The sequence below is a fragment of the Oncorhynchus mykiss genome, chromosome 11 (assembly GCF_013265735.2).
Source record: "Oncorhynchus mykiss isolate Arlee chromosome 11, USDA_OmykA_1.1, whole genome shotgun sequence".
Taxonomy (NCBI): domain Eukaryota; kingdom Metazoa; phylum Chordata; class Actinopteri; order Salmoniformes; family Salmonidae; genus Oncorhynchus; species Oncorhynchus mykiss.
Genome location: NC_048575.1, coordinates 79,136,586 through 79,151,977, shown reverse-complemented (window position 1 = coordinate 79,151,977; position 15,392 = coordinate 79,136,586). Strand labels below are relative to the sequence as shown.

The following is a 15,392-nucleotide window of genomic DNA, read 5'->3' as shown; positions in this document are numbered from 1 at the left end:
CCCTCAGAGCAGGTAGGGAAAATCAAAGGACTGGGTATATCTATTTATCTATTTCTATAACTGTACATTACAGTATGTCTGTTTACTGACCTGCTGTAAGAGGAGGTGGCTTTCCAGAGCAGGTAGGGAGAATCAAAGGACTGGGAATATCTACTAATATATATATCTATAACTGTATATAACAGTATGTCTGTTTACTGACCTGCTGTAAGAGGAGGTGGCCCTCAGAGCAGGTAGGGAGAATCAAAGGACTTGGAATATCTATTTATCTATATCTATAACTGTACATTACAGTATGTCTGTTTACTGACCTGCTGTAAGAGGAGGTGGCTTTCCAGAGCTGGTAGGGAGAATCAAAGGACTTGGAATATCTATTTATCTATATCTATAACTGTACATTACAGTATGTCTGTTTACTGACCTGCTGTAAGAGGAGGTGGCTTTCCAGAGCTGGTAGGGAGAATCAAAGGACTGGGCGCTCCAGATGAGCTGCATGTCGAACTCTATCCCCCCCAGGTGGTCCGGGACCATCAGGTGGGACTTGTGCCCAGGCAGAGTGTGGTGCTCGGGGACAAACTGGCCCCTGAACTTGGCGTGTGTTTTGAACTCGATGACCAGACGGCCATCTTCTCTTATGTAGATCCTGATGATCTGGAGTCTGGCTGACAGAACGCTGTCTGTCTGGATGCCTAGTGGACACAGAGACATACCAGTTAAACAGAGTTACACAGAGACATACCAGTTAAACAGAGTTACACAGAGACATACCAGTTAAACAGAGATACACAGAGACATACCAGTTAAACAGAGTTACACAGAAACATACCAACCCCTTATACACCTCCCCCCACACATACACCCCCCCCAACACAGCCCCCCTCCCACACACACACAGCCCCCACACACACAGCCCCCCCTCCCACACACAGCCCCCCAACACACAGCCCCCCCTCCCCCACACACACAGCCCCCCTCCTCCACACACACAGCCCCCCCTCCCCCACACACAGCCCCTCCTCCCCCACACACAGCCCCCCCCCCCCCCCCCCCACACACACACACCCTCCCCCCACACACACATCCCCCCCCACACACAGCCCCCCCCACACACAGCCCCCCCCCCCCTCACCTGTCCTCCAGAGCACGGTGTCGTAGAAGAAAGAGAACTCCATTTCAGTGTGGTGTTCCAGAGAAGCCCAGCCCCTGGGAGCTGTTACGTAGATATACGACACGTAGAGAGGAACCTGCACCGTCAGGAACGACTGGGCCGAGTCACGCACCTGGGGGGACATAGCGCAAGACATGAGATAAAGTGACAGGAAATAACACTACTCAACCAGGAACAACAGAGTCACGCACCTGGGGGGGGTGGACATACACAAGACATGACATAAGATGAGATCATATTACATTACATAATGTAATGCTACTAAACATGGCATGATATAAGGTGATATACAGTGGCAACAGCTGTAGCCAGTCCTAGAATGTTTTGCATACTGTGGTTGGGATGAGTCACATGTAAACTCTATCTGAGCATTCAAGGCTTCTACTGCATGTGTGCCCACATGACTGGGAGACCAAAGTCAATGCAAATCAACCTGACCAGCCAATGTGGACACAATAGTACTGTGGACTCCAATCATAATGTCTTATTGTGTGTAAATGGATATCTGGGATAATATTATGTCCATATTATGTCCAACAGGAGTGAATTCAGAGCATGATAAACACTAGAGTACTATGTGACCCCTAACCCACTATGTGAACCCTAACTCTCTATGTAACCACTAACCCACTATATGACCCCTAACTCTCTGTGACCCATAACCAACTATGTGACCCCTAACTCTCTTTGTGACCCCTAACCCTCTGTGACCCCTAACCCTCTATGTGACCACTAACCCTCTATGTGATGCCTAACCTTCCATGTGACCCCTAACCCTGAATGTGACATGAGAACGCTCTATGTGACCCCTAACCCTCTATGTGACCCCTAGCCCTCCATGTGATCCCTAGCCCACTATGTGGCCCCTAACCCATTATGTGACGCCTAACTCTCTATGTGACCCCCTAAACCTCTATGTGACCCCTAACACTCTATGTGACCACTACCACTCTATGTGACCCCCTAACCCTCTATGTGACCCCCTAACCCACTATGTGACCCCTAACCCTCCATGTGACCCCCTAACCCTCCATGTGACCCCCTAACCCTCTATGTGACGCTAAGCCCTCTATGTGACCCTAAGCCCTCTATGTGACCCTAAGCCCTCTATGTGACTCCCTAACCCTCTATGTGACCCCCTAACCCTCTATGTGACCCCCTAACCCTCTATGTGACCCCCTAACCCTCTATGTGACCCCCTAACCCTCTATGTGACCCCCTAAGCCCTCTATGTGACCCTAAGCCCTCTATGTGACCCTAAGCCCTCTATGTGACTCCCTAACCCTCTATGTGACCCCCTAACCCTCTATGTGACCCCCTAACCCTCTATGTGACCCCCTAAGCCCTCTATGTGACCCTCTAACCCTCTATGTGACCCTAAGCCCTCTATGTGACCCCCTAACCCTCTATGTGACCCTCTAACCCTCTATGTGACCCCTAACCCTCTATGTGACCCCCTAACCCACTGCAGGGCGTATAGTATTGTACCTGGAAGTCGGCAGTGACAGAGCCTCCACAGACATCGATGAGTTCCGTCATGTCGTAGTAGGCATCGAAGGTCCAGATGCAGCTCTTCAGGTTGAGGTGTTTATACAGCTGGATGCTCTTAGCCTCTCGGACACCAGGGTTGAACTGGTACGGTCTGTCATAACCCGGACCCAGAGAGATACTGTCATACTGGACATCATCCAGGAAACCCGTCTCTGAAACACACATCAAACACACTTTTGTTAAAGGGAGAATTTGTATTATTTGGTGCACACCAGTGTGTGTGTGTGTGTGTGTGTGTGTGTGTGTGTGTGTGTGTGTGTGTGTGTGTGATCAAGTGTGTGTACGCTCACCAGAGACCCCCTGCAGGTCTTTGAGAGTGACCAGATTTGAACAGATATGCTGTTGTCTGTAGATGGACTCCGACAGCAGGAAGTGCAGGTTGTGGAGGGGCATGCTGGACACTAGGGGCAGCATACCGTCCTGGTGGGGGATCTGCACCGAGATGTGGATACTGCAGAAGAAAAATAAGATATTAATCAAGGTTAGTGTTCTAGAACTATTATATACCATATGTATGTGTTCTAGAACTATTATAGACCATATGTAGATGTTCTAGAACTATTATAGACCATCTATATGTGTTCTAGAACTATTATAGACCATATGTAGATGTTCTAGAACTATTGTAGACCATATGCATGTGTTCTAGAACTGTTATAGACCATATGTAGGTGTTCTAGAACTATTATATTCCATATGGAGGTGTTCTACTATTATAGACCATATGTAGATGTTCTAGAACTATTATAGACCATATGTAGGTGTTCTAGAACTATTATATACCATATGGAGGTGTTCTAGAACTATTATAGACCATATGTAGGTGTTCTAGAACTATTATATACCATATGGAGGTGTTCTAGAACTATTATATACCATATGGAGGTGTTCTAGAACTATTATAGACCATATGGAGGTGTTCTATAACTATTATATACCATACGGAGGTGTTCTAGAACTATTATATACCATATGGAGGTGTTCTAGAACTATTATATACCATATGGAGGTGTTCTAGAACTATTATAGACCATATGGAGGTGTTCTAGAACTATTATATACCATATGGAGGTGTTCTAGAACTATTATATATCATATGGAGGTGTTCTAGAACTATTATATACCATATGGAGGTGTTCTAGAACTATTATATACCATATGGAGGTGTTCTAGAACTATTATAGACCATATGGAAGTGTTCTAGAACTATTATATACCATATGGAGGTGTTCTAGAACTAGTATATACCATATGGAGGTGTTCTAGAACTATTATATACCATATGGAGGTGTTCTAGAACTATTATAGACCATATGGAGGTGTTCTAGAACTATTATATACCATATGGAGGTGTTCTACTATTATAGACCATATGGAGGTGTTCTAGAACTATTATAGACCATATGGAGGTGTTCTAGAACTATTATATACCATATGGAGGTGTTCTACTATTATATATCATATGGAGGTGTTCTAGAACTAGTATATACCATATGGAGGTGTTCTAGAACTATTATATACCATATGGAGGTGTTCTAGAACTATTATATACCATATGGAGGTGTTCTAGAACTAGTATATACCATATGGAGGTGTTCTAGAACTATTATATACCATATGGAGGTGTTCTAGAACTATTATATACCATATGGAGGTGTTCTAGAACTAGTATATACCATATGGAGGTGTTCTAGAACTATTATATACCATATGGAGGTGTTCTAGAACTATTATATACCATATGGAGGTGTTCTAGAACTATTATAGACCATATGGAGGTGTTCTAGAACTAGTATATACCATATGGAGGTGTTCTAGAACTATTATAGACCATATGGAGGTGTTCTAGAACTATTATAGACCATATGGAGGTGTTCTATAACTATTATAGACCATATGGAGGTGTTGTAGAACTATTATAGACCATATGGAGGTGTTGTAGAACTATTATATACCATATGGAGGTGTTATAGAACTATTATATACCATATGGAGGTGTTATAGAACTAGTATATACCATATGGAGGTGTTCTAGAACTATTATATACCATATGGAGGTGTTGTAGAACTATTATAGACCATATGGAGGTGTTCTAGAACTATTATAGACCATATGTATGTGTTCTAGAACTATTATATACCATATGGAGGTGTTCTAGAACTATTATATACCATATGGAGGTGTTCTAGAACTATTATAGACCATATGGAGGTGTTCTAGAACTATTATAGACCATATGGAGGTGTTCTAGAACTATTATATACCATATGGAGGTGTTATAGAACTATTATATACCATATGTATGTGTTCTAGAACTATTATATACCATATGGAGGTGTTCTAGAACTATTATATACCATATGGAGGTGTTCTAGAACTATTATAGACCATATGGAGGTGTTCTAGAACTATTATAGACCATATGGAGGTGTTCTAGAATTATTATATACCATATGGAGGTGTTCTAGAACTATTATATATCATATGGAGGTGTTCTAGAACTATTATAGGCCATATGGAGGTGTTCTTGAACTATTATATACCATACGGAGGTGTTCTAGAACTATTATATACCATATGGAGGTGTTCTAGAACTATTATAGACCATATGGAGTTGTTCTAGAACTATTATAGACCATATGGAGGTGTTCTAGAATTATTATTGGCCATATGTAGGTGTTCTAGAACTATTATATACCATATGGAGGTGTTCTATAACTATTATAGACCATATGGAGGTGTTCTAGAATTATTATATACCATATGGAGGTGTTCTAGAACTATTATATACCATATGTAGGTGTTCTAGAACTATTATAGACCATATGGAGGTGTTCTACTATTATATACCATATGGAGGTGTTCTAGAACTATTATATACCACATGGAGGTGTTCTAGAACTATTATATACCATATGTAGGTGTTCTAGAACTATTATAGACCATATGGAGGTGTTCTAGAATTATTATTGGCCATATGGAGTTGTTCTATAACTATTATAGACCATATGGAGGTGTTCTAGAACTATTATAGGCCATATGGAGGTGTTCTAGAACTATTATAGACCATATGGAGTTGTTCTATAACTATTATTGGCCATATGGAGTTGTTCTAGAACTATTATAGGCCATATGGAGGTGTTCTAGAACTCTTATAGACCATATGTAGGTGTTCTAGAACTATTATAGACCATATGGAGGTGTTCTATAACTATTATTGGCCATATGGAGTTGTTCTAGAACTATTATAGACCATATGGAGGTGTTCTATAACTATTATAGACCATATGGAGGTGTTCTAGAACTCTTATAGACCATATGGAGTTGTTCTAGAACTCTTATAGACCATATGGAGATATGTTTGTGTTTGGTGAGCTCATCGGTTGGGTAGCTTCTTGTGTTGTAGTATGTTTGGCTGCATGACTGTTTGTGTGTTTGCACACCTGCTCATTGTGTTTGTGTGTGAATGACTCCCTGCTCACCGGTTGGGGTGCTCCTTGTGTTTAACATCCAGATACTTCAGACTGGCGATGAACGACTGGGCCTGGAACCCTCGGGCTGTTCCCGTGGTAACAGGGGTGTGGCATATGGAACCCTCGGTGCCGATGGTTGCTATGTTACTCCTCAGGGGTGTTCCAAGATGGCCGGACTTGTCCCGGGCCTGGGCCACACAGCGCACATGGAACCTCCGAGAGAAATAGATACTGTCCAGGACCTGTGGAGCAAATGCAGTCAATCAATCAATCAATCAATCAGTCAATCAATCAATCAAATCAAGTCAATCAATTAGTCAAAAAGTCATTCAGTCAATCAATCAGTCAGTCTGTCAATCAATTAGTCATAAAGTCAGTCAATCAATCAGTCAGTCAGTCAGTCAATCAATTAGTAAAAAGTCAGTCAGTCAATCAGTCAGTTAGTCAATGAATCAGTCAGTCAGCCAGTCAATCAATCAGTCAGTCAACTAGTCAGTCAATCAGTCAATCAATCCATCAGCCAGTCAGTCATTCAGTCAATCAATCAGTCAGCCAGTCAATCAGTCAGCCAGTTAGTCAGTCAATCAATCAGTCAGTCAGCCAGTTAGTCAGTCAATGAATCAGTCAGTCAACCAGTCAGTCAATCAGTCAATCAATCCATCAGCCAGTCAGTCAGTCAGTCAATCAACAAGTCAATCAATCAGTCAGTCAATCAATCAATCAGTCAATCAATCAGTTAGTCAATCAGTCAGCCAGTTAGTCAGTCAGCCAGTCAGTCAGTCAATCAATCATTCAGTCAATAAGTCATTCAATCAGTCAGTCAGTCAGCCAGTCAGTCTGTCAATCAATCAATCAGTTAGTCAGTCAGTCAGTCAGACAGTCAATCAGTCAATGAATCAGTCAGTCAATCAGTCTGTCAATCAGCTGAAGAAATTCATTTTTGTAAACGCACGCACGCACACAGACACACACAAACACACAGACTACAACAGAACATTCTCCACCACTAGTGACTGATTCTACACTCTTAGAAAGAAAAGTTGCTAAGTAGAACCATAACGGGTTCTTTGGTTTGTCCCCATAGGGGAACCCTTTTTGGAGCTTCATAGAATCCTCAGTAAATGGTTTGACCTAGAACCATTTTATCATCTAAAGGTTCTTCCTAGAACCCTCTATGAACGGTTCCACCAGCCTTATTAGCCATTAAAATGTAACTTTTTCCGACTATCCTAGACTATGAGTGTAAAAAGCATTAAGGACACCTTCCTAATATTGAGTTGCCTTGCCCATTCACCCTCTGAATGGCACAGATACACAATCCATGTTTCAATTGTCTCAAGGCTTAAAAATACTTATTTAACCTGTCTCCTCCCTTTCATCTACACTGATTGAAGTGGACCTTCTATGCGCGCTTCGAGGCAAGCAACACAGAAGCATGCATGAGAGCACCAACTGTTCCGGACGACTGTGTGATCATGCTCTCCATTAGAGCATGATAAACAACAGATCAACATTCACAAGGCTGCAGGGCCAGACAGATTACCAGGACGTGTACTTATTGCATGCGTGGACCAACTGGCAAGTGTCTTTACTGACATTTTTAACCTCTCCCTGACCGAGTCTGTAATACCTACATGTTTCAAGCAGATCACCATAGTCCCTGTGCCCAAGAAAGAGAAGGTAGCCTGCCTAAATGACTACAGACCCGTAGCCATGAAGTGCGTTGAAAGGCTGGTCATGGCTCACATCAACACCATCATTCCGTAAACCCTAGACCCACTCCAATTCGCAAACCACCCCAACAGATCCACAGATGATGCAATCTCGATTGCACTCCACACTTCTGTTTCCCACCTAGACAAAAGGAACACCTATGTGAGAATGCTGTTCATTGACTACAGCTCAGCGTTCAACACCATAGTGCCCTCCACACTCATCACTAAGCTATGGACCCTGGGACTAAACACCTCCCTCTGCAACTGGATCCTGGACTTCCTGACAGGCTGCCCCCAGGTGGTAAGGGTAGGTAACAACAAATCTGCCACGTTGATCCTCAATACGGGGGCCCCTCAGGGGTGCGTGCTTAGTCCCCTCCTGTACTCCCTGTTGATCCACGACTGTGTCTCCAAGCACGACTCCAACACCATCATTAAGTTTGCTGACGACACAACAGTGGTAGACTTGATCACCGACAATGATGAGACAGACTATAGGTAGGAGATCAGAGATCTTGCAGTGTATTGCCAGGACAACAACCTCTCCCTCAACGTCAGCAAGACAAAGGAGCTGATCCTGGAACACAGGAAAAGGAAGGGCCGAACACGCCCTCAATTAACATCGACGGGGATGTAGTGGAGCAGGTCTAGAGTTTCAAGTACCTTGGTGTCCACATCACCAACTAACTATCATGGTCCAAACACACCAAGACTCTCAGGAGACTGAAAAGATTTGGCATGGGTCCCCAGATCCTCAAAAAGTTCAACAGCTGCACCATCGAGAGCATCCTGACCGGTTGGTATGGCAACTGCTCGGAATCCGACCGTAAGGCGCTACAGAGGGAAGTGCGTACAGCCGAGTACATCACTGGGGCCAATCTTCCTGCCATCCAGGACCGATACACTATGCAGTGTCAGAGGAAGGCCCCAAAAATTGTCAAAGACTCCAGTCATCCAAGTCTTAGACTGTTCTCTCTACTACGGAAAGCTGTACCGGAGCACCAAGTTTAGTTCCAAGAGGCTCATTGACAGCTTCTATTCCCAAGCCATAAGACTGCTGAACAATTAATCAAATAGCCACCTGGACTATTTACATTGCTGCTACTCACTGTTTATTATCTATGCATAGTCACTTTACCCCTATCTACATGTACAAATTACCTGAACTAACCCCTACCCCGCATATTGACTCAGTACTGGTAACCCTATATATAGCCTCGTTTTATATATTTTTGTTACTTTAGTTTATTTAGTAAATATTTTCTTAATTCCATTTCTTGAACTGCATTGTTGGTTAAGGGCTTGGTAAGTAAGCATTTCATGGTAAGGTCTACTACACCTGTTGTATTTGGCGCATGTGATAAATAAAAATGGATTTGATTAGATTTGATAGCAACTCACATTATGCTGGCTGGCAAAGTAATGTGTAATTCCTATTGGAATACAGCCAGAGAGTAAGCCACAATTGGAACTTTTAATCACCCACCTGTATTCAGCATGACTGCCAGGGTAGGGAAGACTTATCAATGAGACTGCCTAAACCATCTACACTGGAAAAGCCATCTCAGTAATGGGTGCATTGGAGGTATTTTTACTTCACTACATTGCAAAAGAAAATGATCTACTTTTTACTCCATACATTTCCCAAAAATACAGGTTACATTTCGAATGCTTAGCAGGACAGGAAAATGGTCCATTCACGCACTTATCAAGCGAACATCCCTGGTCATCCCTGCCTCTGATCTGGCGGACTCACTAAACACACACGCTTCATTTGTAAATGATGTCTTAGTGTTGGAGTGTTCCCCTGGCTATCCATACATTAAGAGAAAAATAAAATGGAGCAGTCTGCTTTGCTTAACAGTTGGAATTTGAAACAATTTATACTTTTACTTTATATACTTAAGTATATTTGTGTTATTACTTTTACTTTTGAAACTTCAGTAGATTTAAAACCAAATACTTTTAGACTTTTACTAAAGCAGAGTTTTACTGGGTGACTTTCACTTTTGAGTCATTTTCTACTAAAGTATCTTTACTTTTACTCAAGTATGACATTTGGGGACTTTTTCCACCACTGCCATTCTCAAAGAACAGTTTAGGAACCCTTCTTTCTAAGAGTGTACCTCTTCCCCGGCACTCACCCTATGGTTTACACCAACCAGTATAGGGTGTGGCATTAGTGACAGTCTACTACTACAACAACAACTACTACTACTTTCACTACTACTATCACTACTTCTGCTAGTACTACCACTGCTACTACTGCTACTACTACTATCACTACTTCTGCTAGTACTACCACTGCTACTACTACTACTACTGCTACTACTGCTACTACTACTACTATCACTACTTCTGCTAGTACTACCACTGCTACTACTACTACTACTGCTACTACTGCTACTACTACTATCACTACTTCTGCTAGTACTACCACTGCTACTACTACTACTACTGCTACTACTGCTACTACTACTACTATCACTACTTCTGCTAGTACTACCACTGCTCCTACCACAACTACAACTACTACTATCACTACTGCTGCTAGTACTACCACTGCTACTACCACTCCTACCACTGCTACTACTACTATCACTATCACTACTACTACTGCCACTACTACTACTACCACTACCATTACTACATTTACTACTACTACTACCACTACTACTACTAATACCACTACTACCACTACTACTACTACTACTACTACTACTACTACTACTACTACTACATCTACTACTACTACTGCCACTACCATTACTACATTTACTACTACTACTACCACTACTACTACTAATACCACTACTACCACTACTACTACTACTACTACTACTACTACTACTACTACTACTACATCTACTACTACTACCACTACCACTACTACTACCACTACTACTACTACTACCACTACTACCACTACTACTACCACTACCACCACTACTACCACTACCACTACTACTACTACTACTACTACTACTACTACCACCACTACTACTACTACCACTACTACTACTACTACTACATCTACTACTACTACTACCACCACTACTACCACCACTACCACCACTACTACCACTACTACCACTACTACTACCACTACTACTACTACCACTACTACCACTACTACTACCACTACCACCACTACTACCACTACCACTACTACTACTATTACTACTACAACTACCACCACTACTACTACTACTACTACCACTACTACTACTACCACCACCACTACTACCACTACTACTACAACTACCACCACCACATCCACTACTACTACTACCACTACTACTACTACCACTACTATTACCACTACTACTACTACCACTACTACTATTACTACTACTACTACCACCACCACTACTACCACCACCACCACTACCACCACCACTACTACTACTACTACTACTACTACTACTACTACTACTACTACTACTACTACTATTACTACTACTACTACTACCACTACTACTACTACCACCACTACTACTACTACCACTACTACTACTACTATTACTACTACTACTACCAACACTACTACTACTACCACTACTACTGCTACTACTACTACTACTACTACTACCACTACTACTGCTACTACTACTACTACTACTACCACCACTACTACTATTACTACTACTACTGCTACTGCTACTGCTACTGCTACTACTACTACTACTACTGCTACTACTACTACTACTATTACTACTACTACTGCTACCACCACTACTACCACCACTACTACTATTACTACTACTACTGCTACTACTACTGCTACTGCTACTGCTACTATTACTACTGCTACTGCTACTGCTACTACTACTACTACTATTACTGCTACTACTGCTACTACTACTACTACTACTACTACTACTACTACTACTACTACTACTACTACCACTACCACCACTACCACCACTACTACTATTACTCAACTACTCACCATATGGTTAACACCAGTGTATGGTGTGGTATCAGTGACGGTCTCGAAAGGTGACCTGGCCCCGTTGGTGTCTGTAGGGGCAGCCACCTCCCAGGAGAAGTGAACAGAGGTCTGGTTGATGCCTGCCTCGTTGCAGCGCTCCCTCATCACAGAGTATTTGGAGTAGTGGGGGTCGCAGGGCGTCACACACACCAAGGGGTAACCAGGCGCAGGCTGCTTCTTACTGCCCTCCTTAGACACCTCAGCCACGTTGTCATAGTCTGACAGAGATACCACCTGGAAGAGGAAGGGAGGGAGGGAGGGAGGGAGGGAGGGAGGGAGGGAGGGAGGGAGGGAGGGTGTTGGAGTCAGTCTAATTGACTCCTAATTTTTATTCAAGACTGATAACAGAAGAAAGGGTTTAACGTGAAATATGTCACATCATCAATCATATATTAAAGGTAGGCTATAGGCCAGAGAAGATACTGTAAGTATCTATGCCTACAATCTTTGAGGGAAAGTTTAAAGTTTTTTTTTTGTCTTGGCTCTTTTTCTGGCAAGTTCTGAAAATATTAATTTGATAAAAATTACATTATAATTCAGATTGAATTGAGTAATGCTCCTTACGATGGGCGTGGCCGGGAGAATGAGACTCCCTGCCGCTTCCTGGTCCAGGATGGTGACTGTTGCCGTGGTGATCTCTCCAAGCACCGCCTCCACCGGATCGTCAGGACCGAGGACCAATGAGAAGGATTCGTGCCACTCCCTGTCCTCATTGGACAGAATCTCCACTTTGAACAGGATGTGGTCCATGCCTTCACAGAAAGACCAGAAAAAGTAAAGTTAACATTTCCTTACGCTGCATCGTCGACATGTCATGTAAAATACCTTCAATAATGTAAAAATGTATTACATTTCCTGTCAAAATCCCTCTGAAACGGGTGAATACAAATACACAGGACCCAGTCTGAGCAATCACTAAAGGGAATGTGATTGGCTATGAGGTTCTTAGAGCCAGATATACTATACTACCCATAGTGCTCCTTCTTATTAAGTCTTACTGACCAGGGGTGAATTTGAGGACCCTGCTCTTGGGGTTGTAGTCCACTCCGGACTGTGCTGATCCGTCCCGGGTGCTACAGCGGACCTTGGAGGTGCGGTCCTGGTCTCCTGTCCTGACCACCTTGATGTTAAGTACCTCGATGCCGTCTGGCCCGGGGGGCTCCCTCACCTGGTACGACGTCTGCTCAAACTCTATGGTGGGGGCTGAGGAAATGGAACATGCGATGCATTTTTTTTTTTTTACATTAACTGAGCTTTTTTTGTCTATGTAAAAGTACGCCCTGTGTTTGTTTGTAATGTCGTACAATGCCGTTATCTTAAGGAATGTAGCACAAAGTCAGTGTTCTCTATACAAAGTCAGTGTTCTCCATACAAAGTCAGCGTTCTCTATACAAAGTCAGTGTTCTCAAGCTATCAACTCCGAGTTTGTAACTTTACTGATCTCTAGTGAAAGTCTACACACCCCTTACACAGTCTTTACACACCCCTTACACAGTCTTTACACACCCCTTACACAGTCTTTACACACCCCTTACACAGTCTTTACACATCCCTTACAGTCTTTACACATCCCTTACACATTATTTACACACCCCTTACACATTATTTACACACCCCTTACACACCCCTTACACAGTCTTTACACATCCCTTACAGTCTTTACACATCCCTTTCACAGTCTTTACACATCCCTTTCACAGTCTTTACACACCCCTTACACAGTCTTTACACACCCCTTACACAGTCTTTACACACCCCTTACACAGTCTTTACACATCCCTTACAGTCTTTACACACCCCTTACACATTATTTACACACCCCTTACACATTATTTACACACCGCTTACACACCCCTTACACAGTCTTTACACATCCCTTACAGTCTTTACACATCCCTTTCACAGTCTTTACACACCCCTTACACAGTCTTTACACACCCCTTACACAGTCTTTACACACCCCTTACACAGTCTTTACACACCCCTTACACAGTCTTTACACACCCCTTGCTACCTTAAAATTACATCTAAAAAGGGATTCAATTTCATGTTTTTCCTACCGATCTACACAACCTACTCCATATTTTTTTTCGAAGTGAAAAGAAATGATAGTCAACGTTCCTAATGAATAACATTTTGACAAAAACAAATGGACATAATGTTGCCTTAAGAGTTGTTAGAACCTTATTCAAAATGATTTGCAGCTGTAATAACAAAAAAAGTTTACAAAATGTAACCTTTAAATAGTCAAGTCAGTTAAGAACAAATTCTTATTTACAATGACAGCCTACCGGGGAACAGTGGGGTTAACTGCCTAGTTCAGGGGAACAGTGGGGTTAACTGCCTTGTTCAGGGGAACAGTGGGTTAACTGGTCTAGGAACAGTGGGTTAACTGCCTTGTTCAGGGGAACAGTGGGTTAACTGCCTTGTTCAGGGGAACAGTGGGTTAACTGCCTTGTTCAGGGGAACAGTGGGTTAACTGCCTTGTTCAGGGAAACAGTGGGTTAACTGCCTTGTTCAGGGAAACAGTGGGTTAACTGCCTTGTTCAGGGAAACAGTGGGGTTAACTGCCTTGTTCAGGGGAACAGTGGGGTTAACTGCCTTGTTCAGGGGAACAGTGGGTTAGGTTAACTGCCTTGTTCAGGGGAACAGTGGGTTAACTGCCTTGTCCAGGGGCAGAACGACAGTGTTTTACCTTGTCAGCTCGGGGATCCTGCAACCTTTCAGTTTCCTGGCCCAACGCTCTAACCAATCGGCTACATGCTGCTCCATAATGGCTGCCCACTCTAACCAATCAGCTACATGCTGCTCCATAATGGCTGCCCACTCTAACCAATCAGCTAGATGCTGCTCCATAATGGCTGCCCACTCTAACCACTCGGCTACATGCTGCTCCATAATGGCTGCCCACTCTAACCACTCGGCTACATGCTGCTCCATAATGGCTGCCCACTCTAACCACTCGGCTACATGCTGCTCCATAATGGCTGCCCACTCTAACCACTCGGCTACATGCTGCTCCATAATGGCTGCCCACTCTAACCAATCAGCTAGATGCTGCTCCATAATGGCTGCCCACTCTAACCACTCGGCTACATGCTGCTCCATAATGGCTGCCCACTCTAACCACTCGGCTACATGCTGCTCCATAATGACTGCCCACTCTAACCAATCAGCTAGATGCTGCTCCATAATGGCTGCCCACTCTAACCACTCGGCTACATGCTGCTCCATAATGGCTGCCCACTCTAACCAATCAGCTAGATGCTGCTCCATAATGGCTGCCCACTCTAACCACTCGGCTACATGCTGCTCCATAATGGCTGCCCACTCTAACCAATCAGCTAGATGCTGCTCCATAATGGCTGCCCACTCTAACCACTCGGCTACATGCTGCTCCATAATGGCTGCCCACTCTAACCACTCGGCTACATGCTGCTCCATAATGGCTGCCCACTCTAACCAATCAGCTACATGCTGCTCCATAATG

General features: G+C 43.3%; 1 protein-coding gene across 3 annotated transcripts in view; it reads right to left on the bottom strand.

Annotated features, from left to right (window-relative positions):
- The window catches only part of fras1 (Fraser extracellular matrix complex subunit 1), a 352,007-nt gene that overhangs the window by 15,376 nt on the left and 321,239 nt on the right, over positions 1 to 15,392 (bottom strand). For all 3 annotated transcript variants that reach the window (XM_036936462.1, XM_036936463.1, XM_036936464.1), the window contains 8 exons: positions 12,905 to 13,105; positions 12,467 to 12,654; positions 11,861 to 12,136; positions 6,203 to 6,435; positions 3,010 to 3,170; positions 2,657 to 2,871; positions 1,130 to 1,280; positions 422 to 689 (listed from right to left, as the gene is read on the bottom strand). In XM_036936462.1, coding sequence (XP_036792357.1) covers positions 422 to 689; positions 1,130 to 1,280; positions 2,657 to 2,871; positions 3,010 to 3,170; positions 6,203 to 6,435; positions 11,861 to 12,136; positions 12,467 to 12,654; positions 12,905 to 13,105 — 1,693 coding nt within the window. The remainder of the gene's footprint in view (positions 1 to 421; positions 690 to 1,129; positions 1,281 to 2,656; positions 2,872 to 3,009; positions 3,171 to 6,202; positions 6,436 to 11,860; positions 12,137 to 12,466; positions 12,655 to 12,904; positions 13,106 to 15,392) is intronic.